This window comes from Ochotona curzoniae, unplaced genomic scaffold (genome assembly GCF_017591425.1).
Source record: "Ochotona curzoniae isolate NIBS_2020 unplaced genomic scaffold, NIBS_Ocur_1.0 contig_3819, whole genome shotgun sequence".
Lineage (NCBI taxonomy): Eukaryota > Metazoa > Chordata > Mammalia > Lagomorpha > Ochotonidae > Ochotona > Ochotona curzoniae.
This window is the reverse complement of record NW_024466004.1, coordinates 4,212,550-4,228,559: the sequence shown is the minus strand read 5'-3', so window position 1 is coordinate 4,228,559 and position 16,010 is coordinate 4,212,550. Positions and strand designations below refer to the sequence as shown.

At 41.1% G+C, this 16,010-nt stretch overlaps 1 protein-coding gene across 2 annotated transcripts in view; it reads left to right on the top strand.

Moving 5' to 3' along the window:
• BTBD9 (BTB domain containing 9) overlaps positions 1-16,010 on the top strand; it is a 379,493-nt gene that overhangs the window by 158,065 nt on the left and 205,418 nt on the right. The window contains exons 7-8 of one of the 2 annotated variants that reach the window (XM_040983311.1): positions 2,714-2,761; positions 7,165-7,167. The exons of the other annotated variant lie outside the window; for it this stretch is intronic. Of the exons in view, the coding sequence (XP_040839245.1) occupies positions 2,714-2,761; positions 7,165-7,167 (51 nt within the window). The remainder of the gene's footprint in view (positions 1-2,713; positions 2,762-7,164; positions 7,168-16,010) is intronic. 2 annotated transcript variants of the gene reach the window in all.

Below are 16,010 nucleotides of genomic sequence, written 5' to 3'. Positions count from 1 at the left end.
TGGATTCCAAAGGCTTTAATTTTGGACCTGGTCCTGTTTGGTTGAATGGATCCACAGACTGGCTTGAGCTTTACTGAGCCAGATGATCAAAGTGCTTGGTTCTTTTCCATTTCCCCAGATAATTATTAATGTCAGATTACATGATTCCTGTAGAAATTACCCTCCCAACACACACCCACCATGTGTTTTTTTTCTTACTGAGATAACATACATGACCAGTACTTTAATCAAGTGACACTGTAGTCAAGGCTAGGGGTATCAGAAAATTATTTTCCCAGTTTTCTACTACCAGGGAATTCTCTGGGATTGGGAACGACAAGTCCTTACTGTAAATGAAAATATTGATTCCCTAATCTAAAAGGTCTAAAAGGTACCAATTCTGACGAGAAATTTAATGGAATGGTAATATGTGTATATTTCTATTTTCTGTGATGTGAGACTTGCTTAAACTTGCTGATAGTCAATAGAATTTGGAGACTCCTTTTTTTAAATCAGTTCTCAGGCTATAGATCAAAATTCTAACAGCATCTACAGCTTGGCAAAGAATTTTTCCTTTGGCCTGTGCTGATGCTCCTGTAGTTGTGCCTTAGTTATGCCTTTCTGAGATTCTAAAATGTTAGAGCCGTGGAGGAACCAGTGATTTGTAAGAAGGTGCTGGATTTTGCTCTCACAGTTTTGTGAAGATTTTCTTTTCTTCTCTCCTCTTTCCTCTTATGTATGAGAAAGATCTGGTCCTAGAGTCTCAAAACAGCCCACTCCAGAAAGGATATTTAATCCTGCAGCCCTTTGACATTTTCTCAAGTATTGTCTCTGAACTACCCACATTATACAGCCACTCCTAATGTCCCAACAAGATTCTTCCTTTTAGAATTTTTCAAAACATAATTTGTAACCTTTGTGCATGGGTAACTTGGAGAACTGTTCTGGGTACTGAGTTGTTCAGCATCTTATATTAGAATATTTGTGATTAATATGGAAACTCAATTTACTTTATGGCTGCTTTTCCTGATTGAATTGACTTTAATTTATTTGAGAGTGTTTGGGTTTTAGAAATTATGAGATAAACCTGGATAAAATAATTTGGAGATTTTGCGGTCACAGTACAATATATCACGTGCACTGGGAATGCGACACTGGCTGTGTATTTTTTTTTTTTAACATCAGAACCAATAAAATGATTAATACATGTTTTTGCAGGAGCTTATTTCTCATTATGGCTCCCTTATTGGAGCAGAGATTAAGTTTCTGAATTTGAATCTGATTTTTCAGACTCCCACTTCCTGTAAGTTGTTATGTGCTGATGCAGGGCTGCTGTTTTTAGGTCATAGTGATTTGGCTTTTCTAGAAGCTATTGTTTTTCTAAGTGACTGACAGGAATCATTATTCTCTATGGCAAGAAACTAGAAGCTGGCAGGAACCCTACAAGACTGTCCAATTGGATTTGTTTATTTTATCTGCTGTGCCAATTCCAAATTATCTTCAGTTATAGGGCATCTGTTTTCTTAAAAGGTTTAAAGTGGGCGATGCACATGTGGTCACAGCCCTGCCCTGGACAGTCTGGAGGGGACAGGAGGCCCTTTGTCAGGCTGACTCTGTGTTTAGCATCCTGAACAGAAGCCAGAGAGCACAGCAGATTCCTAGAATCACACAAGTCAGAGCCATGACCATCAGGCAGTTTTTTGTATTTGTTCCAGGAACTCTCTCACCCTGTGACTGTCATTCCTTCTGATTGTTTAGAGGCATGAATCAGGCAAGAATCACTTTGTACCAATGTCAGTAAGCCAAAAAGCCTTCATGGTTGTAGTGATATTTTCCGATTCACCCTCCTCCCAATAGAAATTTTAAAAACACTTAAAAACAAAAAAAGTGCCAGGGTTGGCAGCACTCCAGTCTGCCTTTCCCTCTTTTCTGAGAGAATTAATTGAGATAGAAAGTATTTCGTGTGGGAGTCATTATGGAGCTGGAGACCGGCATCTCACCTGGAGTTCTCCATCCTCACTTCTGTCCCCTGCTTTGCTGGCCAGAGCCAATTTGATAATAACAAGCCCAGAATGAAATACATCTGTTTATTTTCCCTGGACTGTAGTAACAACTAGAAATGCTTTTGCTTGTTTTGGGCTTTGTCCTCCCTAGAATCTTGATGTTTGTTTTGAATTTGGTTTTTGGTTTTTGGCAGAGAGAGACTATGCATACCAGGCAGGCTCAGGGACTTGTACTTAGTAGCTTGTGAATTTGTTTTATTTTTTTACTAACTTGTTTTGGCTGAAGCTTTCAGTTTTTAGAGATCTGATTCTTCTGTTATCCTCACTGTGCAACGAATGCATCCTCTGTTTTGGAACTGTGCTGGGTGTGATGCAAAATTGTCCATCCTATTCCTCTGTCTTATCAATTTTCCTAGCTGGGTCTGCTGCTATTTTAAGATAGTAAATATAGAAAGAATTGTGCTATAGTTTGAAAAACCACTTGCTTTCTAAGTCTGATGGAGAAAATAAACTCATGTTGTATAGAAATTATATTACTTATTTTTTTTAGAATTTGAAAAATTGAGATATAATGCATATACCATAAAATTGCTATTTAAAACATATATTAAGCAGTTTTTTAAAAAAGATTTATTTATTTTTATTACAAAATCAGATATATAGAGAGAAGAGACAGAGAGGAAGATCTCTGACGGTTCACTCCCCAAGTGACCACAATGGCCACAGCTGAGCCGATCCAAAGCCAGGAGCCAGGAATGTCTTCTGGGTCTCCCATGTTGGTGCAGGGTCCCAAAGCCCTGGGCTATCCTCAAGTGCTTTCCCATGCCACAAGCAGGGAGCTAGATGGGAAGCAGGGCTGCTGGGATTAGAACCGGCAATCAAATGGGTTCCTGATGCTTGCAAGGTGAGGACTTTAGCCACTGAGCTACCATGCCAGACCCAAGCAGTTTTTAATATATCCAGAATGTTGTACAACCGTCACCACTGTCTTACTGTTTCCATCACTTCAAGAAGTCTCATACTGGTACAGAGTCACTCCCCATCTTCCTGATAACCACCATCTTCACGATGTGTGCCTGAATGGGTCGATTGCATTGATTTTATATGAAAGAAGTTGTATAATCTGTGGCTTTTTTGCTGGCTTTTTCACTAAATTATGTTCTCAAGGCTCATCTGGTTCTAGCATGTTAATCTGTCATTTCTGGTTTTGACTGAACAATGTTCCAGAGTATAGATAAGCAATATTGTATCTATTCACCACTTGATGAATACTTTGTTTTCATTTTTTGGCTGTTGGGAATAATGTGGCTGTAACATTGGTGTTTTCTTCTTTAGTGTATACCATAGAGGAGAATCACTGAGTCATGGGACAATGCTGTTTAACTTTGTAATAAACCGCCACACTGTCATCCACAGTGGCTGCACCAGTTCACATTCCCAGCAATACTGTTTGGTGGTTCCTCCTTCTCAACATCCTTGCCAACACTAGTTATCAGACTTTTTAATTATGGTCATCCTTGTGGGCATACATTTATCTTATGCCTATTAAGACTGAGTATTCAATCTGGGTTTTCTACATGGGTAGCAAGGACCCAAGTAGTTCAGTCATTACCTGCTGCCCACAGAGTGCACATCAGCAGGCAGCTTGATTGTAAGCAAAAAAGACAGGACTCACACTGGAGGCTGTGATGGGGGTGCACACTCTCCAGTCAGTGACTTAACCATTGCACCAATGCTTGCTCCTAAAACATATAATTTTTAGAAAATGGTGATAGTGAACATGAGTAATTTTACAGTCCAAAAGCCAAATAAGCCTTTTTGTTTTGAAAGTAGTTGAAGCTATGGAGCAGATTAAGGGGGGATTTAGAGTGATCACTTAGAATGTGACCATTGTAGTAAAAGAAGGATGACCCCATTGCAAAAGGGCTGGAGAAGTGGTCAGGCAGACAGCAGAACCTGTGAAGAGTGTTCCAAAGGACTGACTGGGAGAAGGCTCTTGAGAAAGGTTACATCATCTCGGTAGACACCTCTAAGGCTGTCAGGTGGGTTAAGTGGCCTTTGGGAGGACATCGGTTGGTCTTTCAGATCAGTGTCAGTAATGAAAAGGAAGGACGGGACAGAATGAGAAGCTAAACCTAAAACAGAGAAAGTAGAAAAAGAAAATTATGAACTTGAGAAACTTGATGAAGGGCAAGAGAGAGAGAAAATGGTTACTGAGTGTATGTGTGGTGTTCAAGGACCTGAACTGACAGGAGGTGGCTAGTGGAGAGCAAACTGTTAAAAATATTAGGGAGAAGGGGTAACTGATAGGATAGATAGAAAGAGGAACTGATCAAGGAATCAGATGAAAATGGGGTCAGGAGCACAGGTGGAGAGGTATGCCTTAAAAAATGACAGAGGTATGACAAGAAAAAGGGAGAAGAGTGAGAAGGTGAGAACATTGTTGGATGGCTTCCCCTGACTGCAAGGGAGACTTGGAAGTGCACGTTTTATTCTAGGAAGCTGTTGTTCAGCTTAAAAACTAAGTTAGTTTTACTAAGAAAGAAGAAGAAAATAACTTATTGGGTAGGCAACTCATAGTCTCTTCCATAGATAACCTAACCCATTTAGGGTGGTTAATGAGCCTCTATTAGGAAATTGAAATTATTTACTATTCATCAGTAGCCTCATTTTTCTGACAGGTAAACTAACACTTAGGAAGACTAAGTGATGAATGGGGAGCATAGCAGACATGAAAGACGCCTACTCCTTACTGTTCTGTTACAGCATGACCTTTCCTGTGATTATATGTGTATACTATTTGTAGCCCCATTAATGGACAGTTTTAAAATTTAGAGCTTTACTTCCAGATATTTCAAATAACCTAAATCTAGGTAGTATTAAGAACCTTATATTAAAGTCTGGGAAGATTAAGAAGTCAGTGGGATTTAGATGTGGCCCATTGAAAAGCTTTTTATAACGGATTTAATTTACTTTTTGTTCAGAAACTCATTTGGTTTTTGAGACACAGTCATTTCTCTCTTTTTTTTTTAAGTGTGTGCAAATTCTTCTTACCATAGAACTAGCTATTATATCATAAGGAACACTCGTGAAAGCTATTACTGAACATGATTTATTTTAAAAACAAACCTTTCCCTATAAAAACAAATGTTTCTGTATCTTGGTGTTGTGAAAATCCAGGAAGGAATCCTTGGATGTGTGATGGCTGAGGACCGTGAACTGTTGAGCAGGCAGGGAGCATATGACCGCACAAGTCACCCTTGCCAACAGCAAAGTAAAATAGCTTCCAAAAATGAAGATAAATAAGGAGGGGGACATGGTAAGCACTCAAACTAATGAAGTTGAAATAAACAAATAATGTAAAGCTCTGTGTCTGCACCTTTGGGTTTGTGGACAGCATGGCCAGTGGTATCTCCCAGCTAACTGGACTGGCAGATAACATCTGGGGGCAACCTCATATTCTTGCCAAGATTCTTTAATCTCTGCAGAAGATGTCCCACAATTGGGACATAATATACCATAGATAGCACTATGAATGTCAGGTGCCTTGAGGTTTTTACACAACAGCACTGCTGTTTCCTCTAAGGTGAGAGTAAGTGGGCAGTAGAGGTTTTGAGATCTGTAGAGTGGTGGGTGGGTGGCCCTGGGCGAGGCATTTGATGGATAGTCAGTCTGTATCTTTTTAGTGTGAGTAGTTCGATGATAACCACCCTTGAGGGCTATTTACTTCCCTCTTCTGAGTAATTTGCTTGAATATGTAATATGCAAAGCTAACACTGGTTCTTTGATATAGCCTCACATTCCCATCATTCATTTAGGCTTGCCTTGCATGTAATTAGCTGAGAGTGAATGAGAGAGAAGGATAGGGCAGGAAAGACTACACAATTGAACTAATTATAATTTTATACTTTTCTTCCCAATCCTTTACCCGTGTGTGGTGTACTGATATTAAGACCTAAAAAGGTCATATAGTCCAGTGGTTTTCAAGTTGACCTGTGGTTCCCAGTGTTATGTCAGGATCCGGGAGATCTGTGGAGTTAGAATCATGTACCTTAAAGAGAGCGGTGAATATCCCATGAGGTTGCATCACTCATCTGCGGAAAACTTCCCAGCGGTCCTCTTTGTGGCATGAACTTCAGAATCCAAAGCTGTCCTGCACAGTTGGATGCTGAGTGTGTGCAGATTTTCCTGTTCCATTCCTGGCATTGCACAAGGATCAGACTCCTGTCCTGCCTTGAGCTCACTAGGCTTTAATAATTTCGTCTGGCATTCAGTGTTTCTCTGTGTGCTTTAAACTTTGTCCAATGCACTTTCTTGCTTCCATCTCTCATCCTCTGGCTCACCCGCCACACACCCGATCCAGTCAGCTGCTCTCTTATGATCTGCCCTATTTTCTGCGTAACACCCATTAGAATATAGAACGATATTCTAAATGTAATTTTGTATTCTGCTTTTCCCTCTATGCACCCTCGCCAAGTAATCTCATGGGCTCACGGGCATCAGTTAATAGCTGATGTTCATCTCCTGCCTGGATCTTTTCTCTCTGGTGCTTGCAGCCAGCGCATGATCTCTGAGTTGGTTCACTGGGATGGCACATAAGTACCTGAGGTTCATAACAGAATGCCTCAGCCTAGCTAATCCTGCCTCCAGCATGTTTCTCTTCTGTTTTCTTGCCTTGATGAATTGGCCCATCCACAAAGCAGGGCATTATTTTTTATTCCTCCTTCTCCACAGTCCATCATTTCAGTGTGATGGTTGTTTGCCCTTCAGTTCCTTGCCAGTTCAACCTCTTTTCTACATCTTCATTGCAACAACTAGCTGCCCTTTTCTTGCATAAATTACGTTCTGTCTTATGGGAGTAGACAGGTCCTCTAGAACAGTGTTGTCTGATGCAAATGAATGTTATTTTAGGCTCTCTAGAAGCTGTATTAAAAAAGGTTAAGAGGAAACAAGTGAAATACATTTTAGTGATGTGTTTTATTTAAACCAGCATACCCAAATGTGATCAGCTCAATGTGCATCAATATACAAATTGTTAGTGAAGTATCTTAAATTCTTTTTTTATGCTGAATTTTTTTTAAGATTTATTTATTTTTATTGCAAAATCAGATATACAGAGAGGAGGAGAGACAGAGAGGAAGATCTTCTGTCTGATCATTCACTCCCCAAGTGAGCACAACAGCCGGTGCTGCGCCTATCCGAAGCCAGGAACCTGGAACCTCTTCCGGGTCTCCCACACGGGTGCAGGGTCCCAAAGCTTTGGGCTGTCCTCAACAGCTTTCCCGGCACATTCAAGTCGAAGACTTTAGCCGCTAGGCCACGCTGCCGGGCCCTTAAATTCTTTTTAATATTAAATCTTCAAAATCAAGTATATATTTTCTTATTACAGTGTATCTCAAATTGACCACATCTCCACTTCTAAATAGCTAACTATGATTAGTGACTGCTATATATGACATTGGAACTGTAAAATGCAGAACCAGAAGCAATTGATTACCATACTGACATTTTTCTTTGCTGGAGAGTCAATTCCTGAGTTTTTTTTTTTTTTAAGATTTATTTTTATTATTTTTTTATTGGAAAGGCGGATATACAGAGAGGAGAGACAGAGAGGAAGATCTTCCGTCCGATGATTCACTCCCCAAGTGAGCGCAACGGGCCGATACTATGCCGATCCGAAGCCAGGAGCCTCTTCCGGGTCTCCCACACAGGTGCAGGGTCCCAAAGCTTTGGGCTGTAATCGACTGCTTTCCCAGGCCACAGGCAGGGAGCTGGAAGGGAAGCGGGACTGCCGGGATTAGAACCGGCGCCCATATGGGATCCTGGTGCGTGCAAGGCGAGGACCTTTAACCACTTGCGCCACTGCGCCGGGCCCATCAATACCTGAGTTTTAAGGGTAAAGGATAAACGGAAAAATAAGTGAGTGGTAGGATGATACAGTAGCTTACCTTGCTGGCCAACAACTCCATGATGACTGTTCAAAAAACTGTAAACTTTATACAAGTGTATAAGCGAAAGTGCCACTGTGCATGAGCTAAAGAGAAACTTGAGGGAGGTTGAGGGAATCCTTGAGACACACTATGTTTACATCTAATACAGTGAGCTTTTAGACTCTGCTTTTTTTTTTATTATTAATCCAGTTCATTTCCCATAGTATAGCCGATATCCTTAATAAAAGAAGACCTGACTCCACTATTTCAAAATCTCATTTCTTTTGTTCAAAAAGTTTCATGGGTCTAGTGTGATAGCCTAGTGACTAAATCCTTGCCTTGCACACCAGAGTCCCATATAGATGCCGGCTTGTATCCCAGCTGCTCCACTTGCTTGTAGCCTGATAAAGTAGTAGGGGACGGCACAAGGCCTTGAGACTCTGCATACACATGGGAGACCCAGAAGAAACTCCTGGATCCTGACTTGAGATTGGCTTAACTCTGGCTATTGCGGTCACTTGGGGAGTTAACCAGCAATTGAAAGAGGTTTCTCTCTATATATCTGATTTTCCAATAAAAAAAGAAATAAAATAAATTTTCTAAAATATTTTTCACTTTTCTGGCCCTACTTCCCCCTCTCAAATCTACCCCCATTCCCGCAGTGAGATAGATAGATAAAAATACATAGATGGTAAAGTGACACAGTAAAAGAGAGCAAGCTTCCATCAGCTGCTTCACTCCCCCAGAATACCTGCAGTAGCCGTGCCTGAACCAGGCTCAAGCCAGAAGCCAGGAACTCCACCTAAAACTCCTACATAGTTGACAGGAGCCCAAAGTACTTGGGCCATCACCTGCTTCTTCCCAGGAGCATTACTAGAAGGCTGCGTTAGAAGCAGAGGCCACTGATTCCATTCATGGGGGTTCCATTCTCCCGACGTAAACTCCTCCCCATAGTCCTCTTGTAATACCATTGCCTTTGAGGGTAGGAGTTAAAATCTCAAAATAGAACTGTTGACTGGAGAGCTGAACACAAACACTCAGACCATAGCCATCTCTTCTAGGATTATAATACAAGATGTTAGCCAAGGCTGTAGATACTGAAAGTTATAACTACAGTGCTTGGGAAACCGTTACTCTTTTTTTTCCACTTACATTTGAGTAAGAGAGAAAACAAATGAGCGAGCACACTCCCATCCACTGATTCACTCTCCTGATGTTGATGGTGACCAGGGCTGGTTTAGTCAAAGCTGGAAACTAGGAATGTAGACCAAGTCTCCTAGCTGGATGGTGGGAACCCAATCACTGTCTTCCAGCATCTGCCTTAGGAAACTTGTCAAGTATCTGGGCCATCTGAACACAGATAAACTGAGAGGAGGCTCAGATGTCTTTTTTTTTTAAGTACTTATTTATTTTTATTGGAAAGGTAGATTTACAGAGAGGAGATGCAGAGAGAAAGATCTTCTGTCCACTGGCTCAACTCCTCAAGCAGCTGCAAAGGCCAGAGCTGAGCTGATCTGAGACCAGGAGCTTCTTCCAGGTCTCCTACAAGGATGCAGGGTTCCAAGGTTTTAGGTTGTCCTCAACTGCTTTCGCAGGCCACATGCAGGGAGCTGGATGGTAAGTGGAACAGCCAGGAAACAAACCTATGCCCATATGGGATCCTCGGTGTGCAAGGCAAAGATTTAGCCACTAGGCTACTCTGCCAGGCTTAACACAGATGTCTTAACCGCTAGACTGAATGCCTCCTCGAAAAGATTGATTTGTGAGGTTCTCCTCCCCACATGCATGATTGGCCCAGGTATTGGTCGAGGCTTCAGTGCCTCTCCATTTTACCTTCTCTAGAGGGATGCTGGAGTGTCCTTACATCATAGGGGCTGTCTTCCCCAGAGAAGATGGATTAGATGATTCAGGAGAGAGTGGAGAGTTTTTGTTTTTTTTGTTTTTGCTTGAAAAGTTACAGGCAGGGGAAGAGAGAGATATCTTCCATATGCAGCTTGTCTTCCTCAACAGCTAGCTACAAAAGCCAGGTTTTGGCCAGGCCAAAGCCAAGGACCTGGAACTCTGTCCAGGTCTGCACATGGATATAAGGGTCTTCCCACATGCATTAGCAGAGAACTGGGCTGGAAATGGAACATCTGAGGTTTTGGACCAGTGCCCAAATGGGACGCGAAAGTAGAAGGCAGCAGCTTAACCCTATGTGCCATATGCTGGCCCTTATTCCTTTTTACTACACCATTTTCAATTTGGATTTCTCTTACCGCGATAAAGCTTCCTTCTTACCAGCACAATCCCCATCTCATCACCAGCACCAGTGGCCCCCTACCCTTTTGCACAGTACTCTGTCCTTTCTCCTAACATAGCAATGCCTGTTTATTTCCTGGCTTCCTCTTACCATGGGGTCCCATGTTTTCCTGTGAGTAATGATCACGTCTTTTTTTGTTCATTGTTTTATCCTCACTGCTTAGCACAGTCCCTGGCATCATTTTACAAATTATTAACACTGGGCCCGGCGCGGTGGCGAAGTGGTTAAGGTCCTCGCCTTGCACGCCCAGGATCCCATATGGGCGCCGGTTCTATCCTGGCAGCCCCGCTTCCCTTCCAGCTCCCTGCCTGTGGCCTGGGAAAGCAGTCGATTACAGCCCAAAGCTTTGGGACCCTGTACCCGTGTGGGAGACCCGGAAGAGGCTCCTGGCTTCAGATCGGCATAGCATTGGCCGTTGTGCTCACTTGGGGAGTGAATCATCAGACGGAAGATTTTCCTCTCTGTCTCTCCTCTCTGTATATCCGCCTTTCCAATAAAAAAATAATAAAAATAAATCTTTAAAAAAACCAAATTATTAATACTTTTTAAAAGATTTATTTTTATTACAAAGTCAGATATACAGAGAGGAGGAGAGATGGAGAGAAATATCTTCATCTGATGATTCACTCCCCGAGTGAGCACAAAGGCTGGGAGCTGAACCGATGCGGAGCTAGGAGCCGAGAACCTCCTCCAGGTCTCCCACGCAGGTGCAGGATCTCAAAGCATCGGACCATCCTCGACTGCTTTCCCAGGCCACAAGCAGGGAGCTGGATGGAAAGTGGAGCCACCGGGATAAGAACTGGCGCCTATATGGGATCCCAGTGCAGTTAAGGTGAGGACTATAGCTGCTAGGCCACTGCGCTGGGCCCCAAATAATTAATCATTGCTGGAAAGATGAAGGTAGGAATGGTGACTGGTTAGGTGAATGATGAACCACAGATGCTTGTCTTCTAGTAGTCTCCAGATTCCCAGAGAACAGTGATCTGGTCTTTAAAAATAAGGGCCTGAATAAATAACTCCTTTCCTTTGTCTCTGTCCTTTGAAATGAAGTAGAGATTTTAAATGAGTCAACCAGTGATGATGAATCTGATTATTTACAGAAATGTACTTTTTGATCCTTACTGTCAAATAGTGCTGACATTTCCCCAAAAGTCAACATTGTAATAAGATGTTAGATGATTTGTATTTGTAATGAGAGGGCTTGATAACCCTTGCAGTGTGTATGCAGACGGGAGCAAGTACCTTATATATTGAAGGTGTTTCATTAATGGCTAGTGAATAAATTCAGCATATTGATAAGCACTTTTACTGAGGAACTATGGTGAGGTTTTAGATTATTAGAGAAGGAAATAGTTTTCTTATATCTTGATTTTATTAACCCAAGGAATTGTGTTGTTTTTGTTTCTAGATATGATACTTAGGAAATTGACCTGCTGTTGTGGTTTAATTGTTTTTAAGATAATTCCCTTTACCTGCTCTGTTAGCAGAAATGTAAAATGGTAGGATTTAGGGACTGTGCTGTGATGTGGTAGTTTAAGCCGCTGCCTGCAACTCTGGCATCCCATTATAGGCGCCAGTTAGCCCCCTGCTGTGTGGCTCAAGTGTTTGGGCCCCTGTTCAGAAGAAGAGGCTTTTGGCTTCTAACTTCTGCCTGGCTTAGCCCCGGCCATTGTGGCCATTTGGAAGTGAGTTAGGAGACAGATGGAGGCTCTCTTTCTGCCCATCCCACCCAGTATCTCTACCTTTCAAGTAAGTAAGATAAATTTTACAAAGAAAGAATAGAAGGAAGGAAAGCAGGAAGAAAAGCTAACAGATGAAAGACTAATGAACAATGTTTTCCCGTGACATTTCTGATTGCCACTTTTTTTCTGGCTGGCACTTCTTTCTGACTGTCAAACGGGGTACACTCTTTTGAATCTCTGAATCTTAGTTTTATTTAAAGTATGTAAAATGAAGGTGAAACGGACTGCTTTTGAAGATGTATCATTCAGACTCAGATATTTTGTTTAAAGTCCCTAGCATGTATTCTTTGGCACATAGTAGATGCTCAACCAAAATTGGGTAATTATTTTCTGCATGACTTGCCTAACTTGAAAAGGTGTTTTGTTGTGTCCCTGGTAGTGTCACATTGCTTCAGGGCCCAGGGACCCATCTATTCTGATAGAGACGTAGTTCTCTAGTCTGCCCTCTTCCCTACGTTTACGTCTCTGCTAACCAGTAACAGGATTGGAGTTGTGCTTTTCCTGTGTTTATTTTCCTTCTCGTCCTCTTTGAACTGTGTTTCCCTCTCCTTCCCTTTGGTGATGGTTGATATTTTTACATTCCTGCATTTTCCCTCGTGCTGGTACACCTCACTCTGCATTTGCAAAAACTCCCAAGTAGGTTTAGCCAGTTTGGGCTGTACTATGTGCCCTACCAGGATGTTGTTGTTTGGATGATGTGTTGTCATTTTTGTCCGTATGATTTGCAGAGAGAGATGTCTGGGAAAAATGTGCTGGACCCCACAAAATAGACTATCTAGGGTATCCAAATCTTGAGTTGAGTGGCCTGTTAAAACAGGCCTGTGTCAAAAGTGATGAATAGTTTTTGTGGATTTTGAGCATCTTGCCAATCGATCAGCTCCTGTTTAATGAGAAAGAGGCACTGTAAGAGGAGCAGAAACCCAGCTGCCTGTTCAGAGCCACCTGCCTTTTCTCTTTACTTCATTTTCTTGCTAATGAAGGAACCAATTGGTTTAGAGCGATCAATGCTGACCTATTAGGATCAGACATTGTTTTGGCATTGCCAAGGCAATTAAATTCAGCAGGGTGAGGATTAGAGAGAGAAAGGCCCTGAATAAAAAGAAGAAACAGCAACTTTTTATTCAGAAGCAACCACTCTGGTGTTAGAGGTATAAAAAGGATTAGGTGAAAAAGAATTAATCATTAGAGCATTTTCTTTCTTGGTAAAATAATCAGCAGACTTGTTGGCCTTAGTTCTTAGAATGAGGGAAATAGGAAGCTCTGCTTTGCAGATCTGACTCAAGGTATATGCTTTTACTATTGACCTCTTTCCTGTTTAAAGCTATGATTCATTCAGAAAGCTATGTCATGCACTCAGTATTGTGACTTATATGTGTTAGTAAAGCAGCTGTGAGTTAAATAGTCTGGCCCTCAAGACTACTTTCAACTGCTAACAGATGATATGATTCAGAAATTGTTAATCAGTCTATCACTGAGACTTGCTAAAGAGCATGGTTTGTAAAAACCCTTGGGAGAAGGCTTAATGAGCTAATCTTTTTGTCACAAACTCCATAATTCCTGCACCCCCGGCATGGCGCCTTCCCCTTAGATACTTAGTAAATATTTGAGTAAAATGACTTACTGAATGGGTAGGAGGTTAGGTTATTAAACATGGGTAGGATATAGGAAGCAAGCGCTTAGCCTACCTGTTAAGGCTCTTACATCTCACATTGGAGTACCCAAGATCAGTTCTTGGCTCCAGGTTCTTGCTGATGCAGACCTCTGGAGGGAGCAGTAATGGCTCAAATAATTGGGTTCCCACCATTCCTCAGGGAAGTATGGATTACATTCCCATCTGCCTATGTCAGCCTCGCTTATCCCCAACAATTGCTGGTTTTGAGGACTGAACTAGTGCATGGGAATACTGTTTTGCTCCTTTTTTCTGCTCCCTGCATTTCCCCGCTCCCCTCCATCAGATAATTGTTTTTAAAAAGATTAGGATTTGCAGACTTGATATGCTAGTTAGGGCACATAGGACAAACGTGTGTGTGTGTGTGTGTGTGTGTGTGTGTGTGTGTGTGTGTGTGTGTGTGTGTGTGTGTGTGTGTGTGTGTGTGTGTGTGTGTGTGTGTGTGTGTGTGTGTGTGAAGTAGGACTGACAGAATGAATTACCAGAGCACAGGTCCTGTCTAAAGTAGAAGATATGTGCTGATGACACAAGAACTCTTAAGGCATTATTCCTTCACAATTTCCCAAAGTAATTTGATAAGTAAATTTGTTGACTCTCACTGTTATTCCATAATATATTAAAAAATCAGTTCTTTAAATTGCTTATATTTTCCTATATTAAAACCTTGTGTGCACTTTTTGTGTTTATTTATACTAAAGTAGGGCCGTCACAAAGGTGACCTCAGAGTGGTCACTTAAGGTTAGCTTTCATGAACCACATACGATAGGCCAAGAAAGCTAGTGCAACATCTTTGCGGCTTGCTTTTTGTAGGAAGAGTAGAGTGGTGTGTCAGTTTAAGCAGCAGGCAGTGCAGCTGATGTTGCACAGACTCCCAGAGTTGTATAGTGTGCTTGACTGAAGGTATTTTGTCTTGACATCTATGTCTGGCAGATCTTTGTTTCCCATGATTTTTGTCTTTAATTTATGTCACCAGTGGGTGTTCCTTTTCTCTTGTCCACCAAAACTTAAGTATCTTAAACAAACACTATGGTGGTTTTCTCACACAGCTCTTTAGGGTTTTTCTTGAATAACTGTGCCTGCAGTTGCTGGAGAACTTTACACAAACGTTCTCACAACTTTTTGATTGTTCATTTTTCATATTTGCATGTGCAGTTATCAACATCAGTCATTTGGGAAATGCAAATCAAAAACTACAGTGAGGTACCACTTCATATCCTTAGGACAAACTGAATTCTTAAAAAAAATCTAATAATAAGTGTTGGTAAGGATAAGGAAAAATTACAACTCTGTTACACTAATGGTGGGAATGTAAAATGATGTAACTACTTTGGAAGCAGTTTTACATTTCCTCCAAAAATTAAATATAGTTGCCATCTAAACCAGAAGTTTCACTTGTAAGTCTATACTCAAGTGAAATGAAAACAAATGTCTATCTGAAGCCTTAAATGTGAGTGTTCATAGCAGCATTATTTATAATAACCCAAACACACCAAATGTTAATCCGCTGATGGATAAGCAAAATATATACCCACATAATGGACTATGATCCAACCATACAAATGAAGTACTGATGCATACTTTGGCATGGGTAGAGCTTGAGAGCATATGGCAGGTAAAGGAAGTCAGGAACAAAGTGCACACATTATATGATCCTATTTACATGAAATATGCAGAATAGGTAAGTTTATAGAGACAGAAAGGAGCTTAATGCTGGGTGGAAATAGGAAGAAATAACTAAAGGATACAGGGTTACTTTCTGGTCGACACGTATGTTCTAAAATTATGGCTGTGGTGGTTCAAATCTGTGAATATACTGTAAAGCACTGAGTTGTATGCTGTAGCTAAATAAAGTTTGTATTATGTGGATTATAGCTTCACACTTGATCTTAGCCAAAAGGTCAAGAAGCAATATAAATTATAAATTACTAAAGTTATTATAAAAAGGAGTTTAGGCAGGAGTTCCCAGATATATTTATTAATTTATAAGTTCTGTATATGTGTTTCTGTGCTGCTATAAACATTCTAAAGTATAGCAGTTATTTAAAAGAAATACAAGAAAAATACTAGTGATAGAACTTCTGGTACTTTCTTCTTGTAACTAAAAAATCAGATTCAGTTCCTGAAGTGTATGCACTCTACTTTCAAAACCTGACCATAAGGTACAGTAATGTATGTGAGACAAACCCATGTTAGAAGGCTAGCTGTGGCACGTCAAAAGAGCCTGATAGAATTTTACTGTGAAACAGTCTGGAAATGTCTGCATCTCAAGCAGAATGAAAGCCGTCTGTGTTCTCATAGCGCAGCACACTGAGATATGTGACAGCATCAGCAGTCACTTCACTGTACCCTCAGAAAGAGGTTTGAGTGGCATGTGATGACAATATG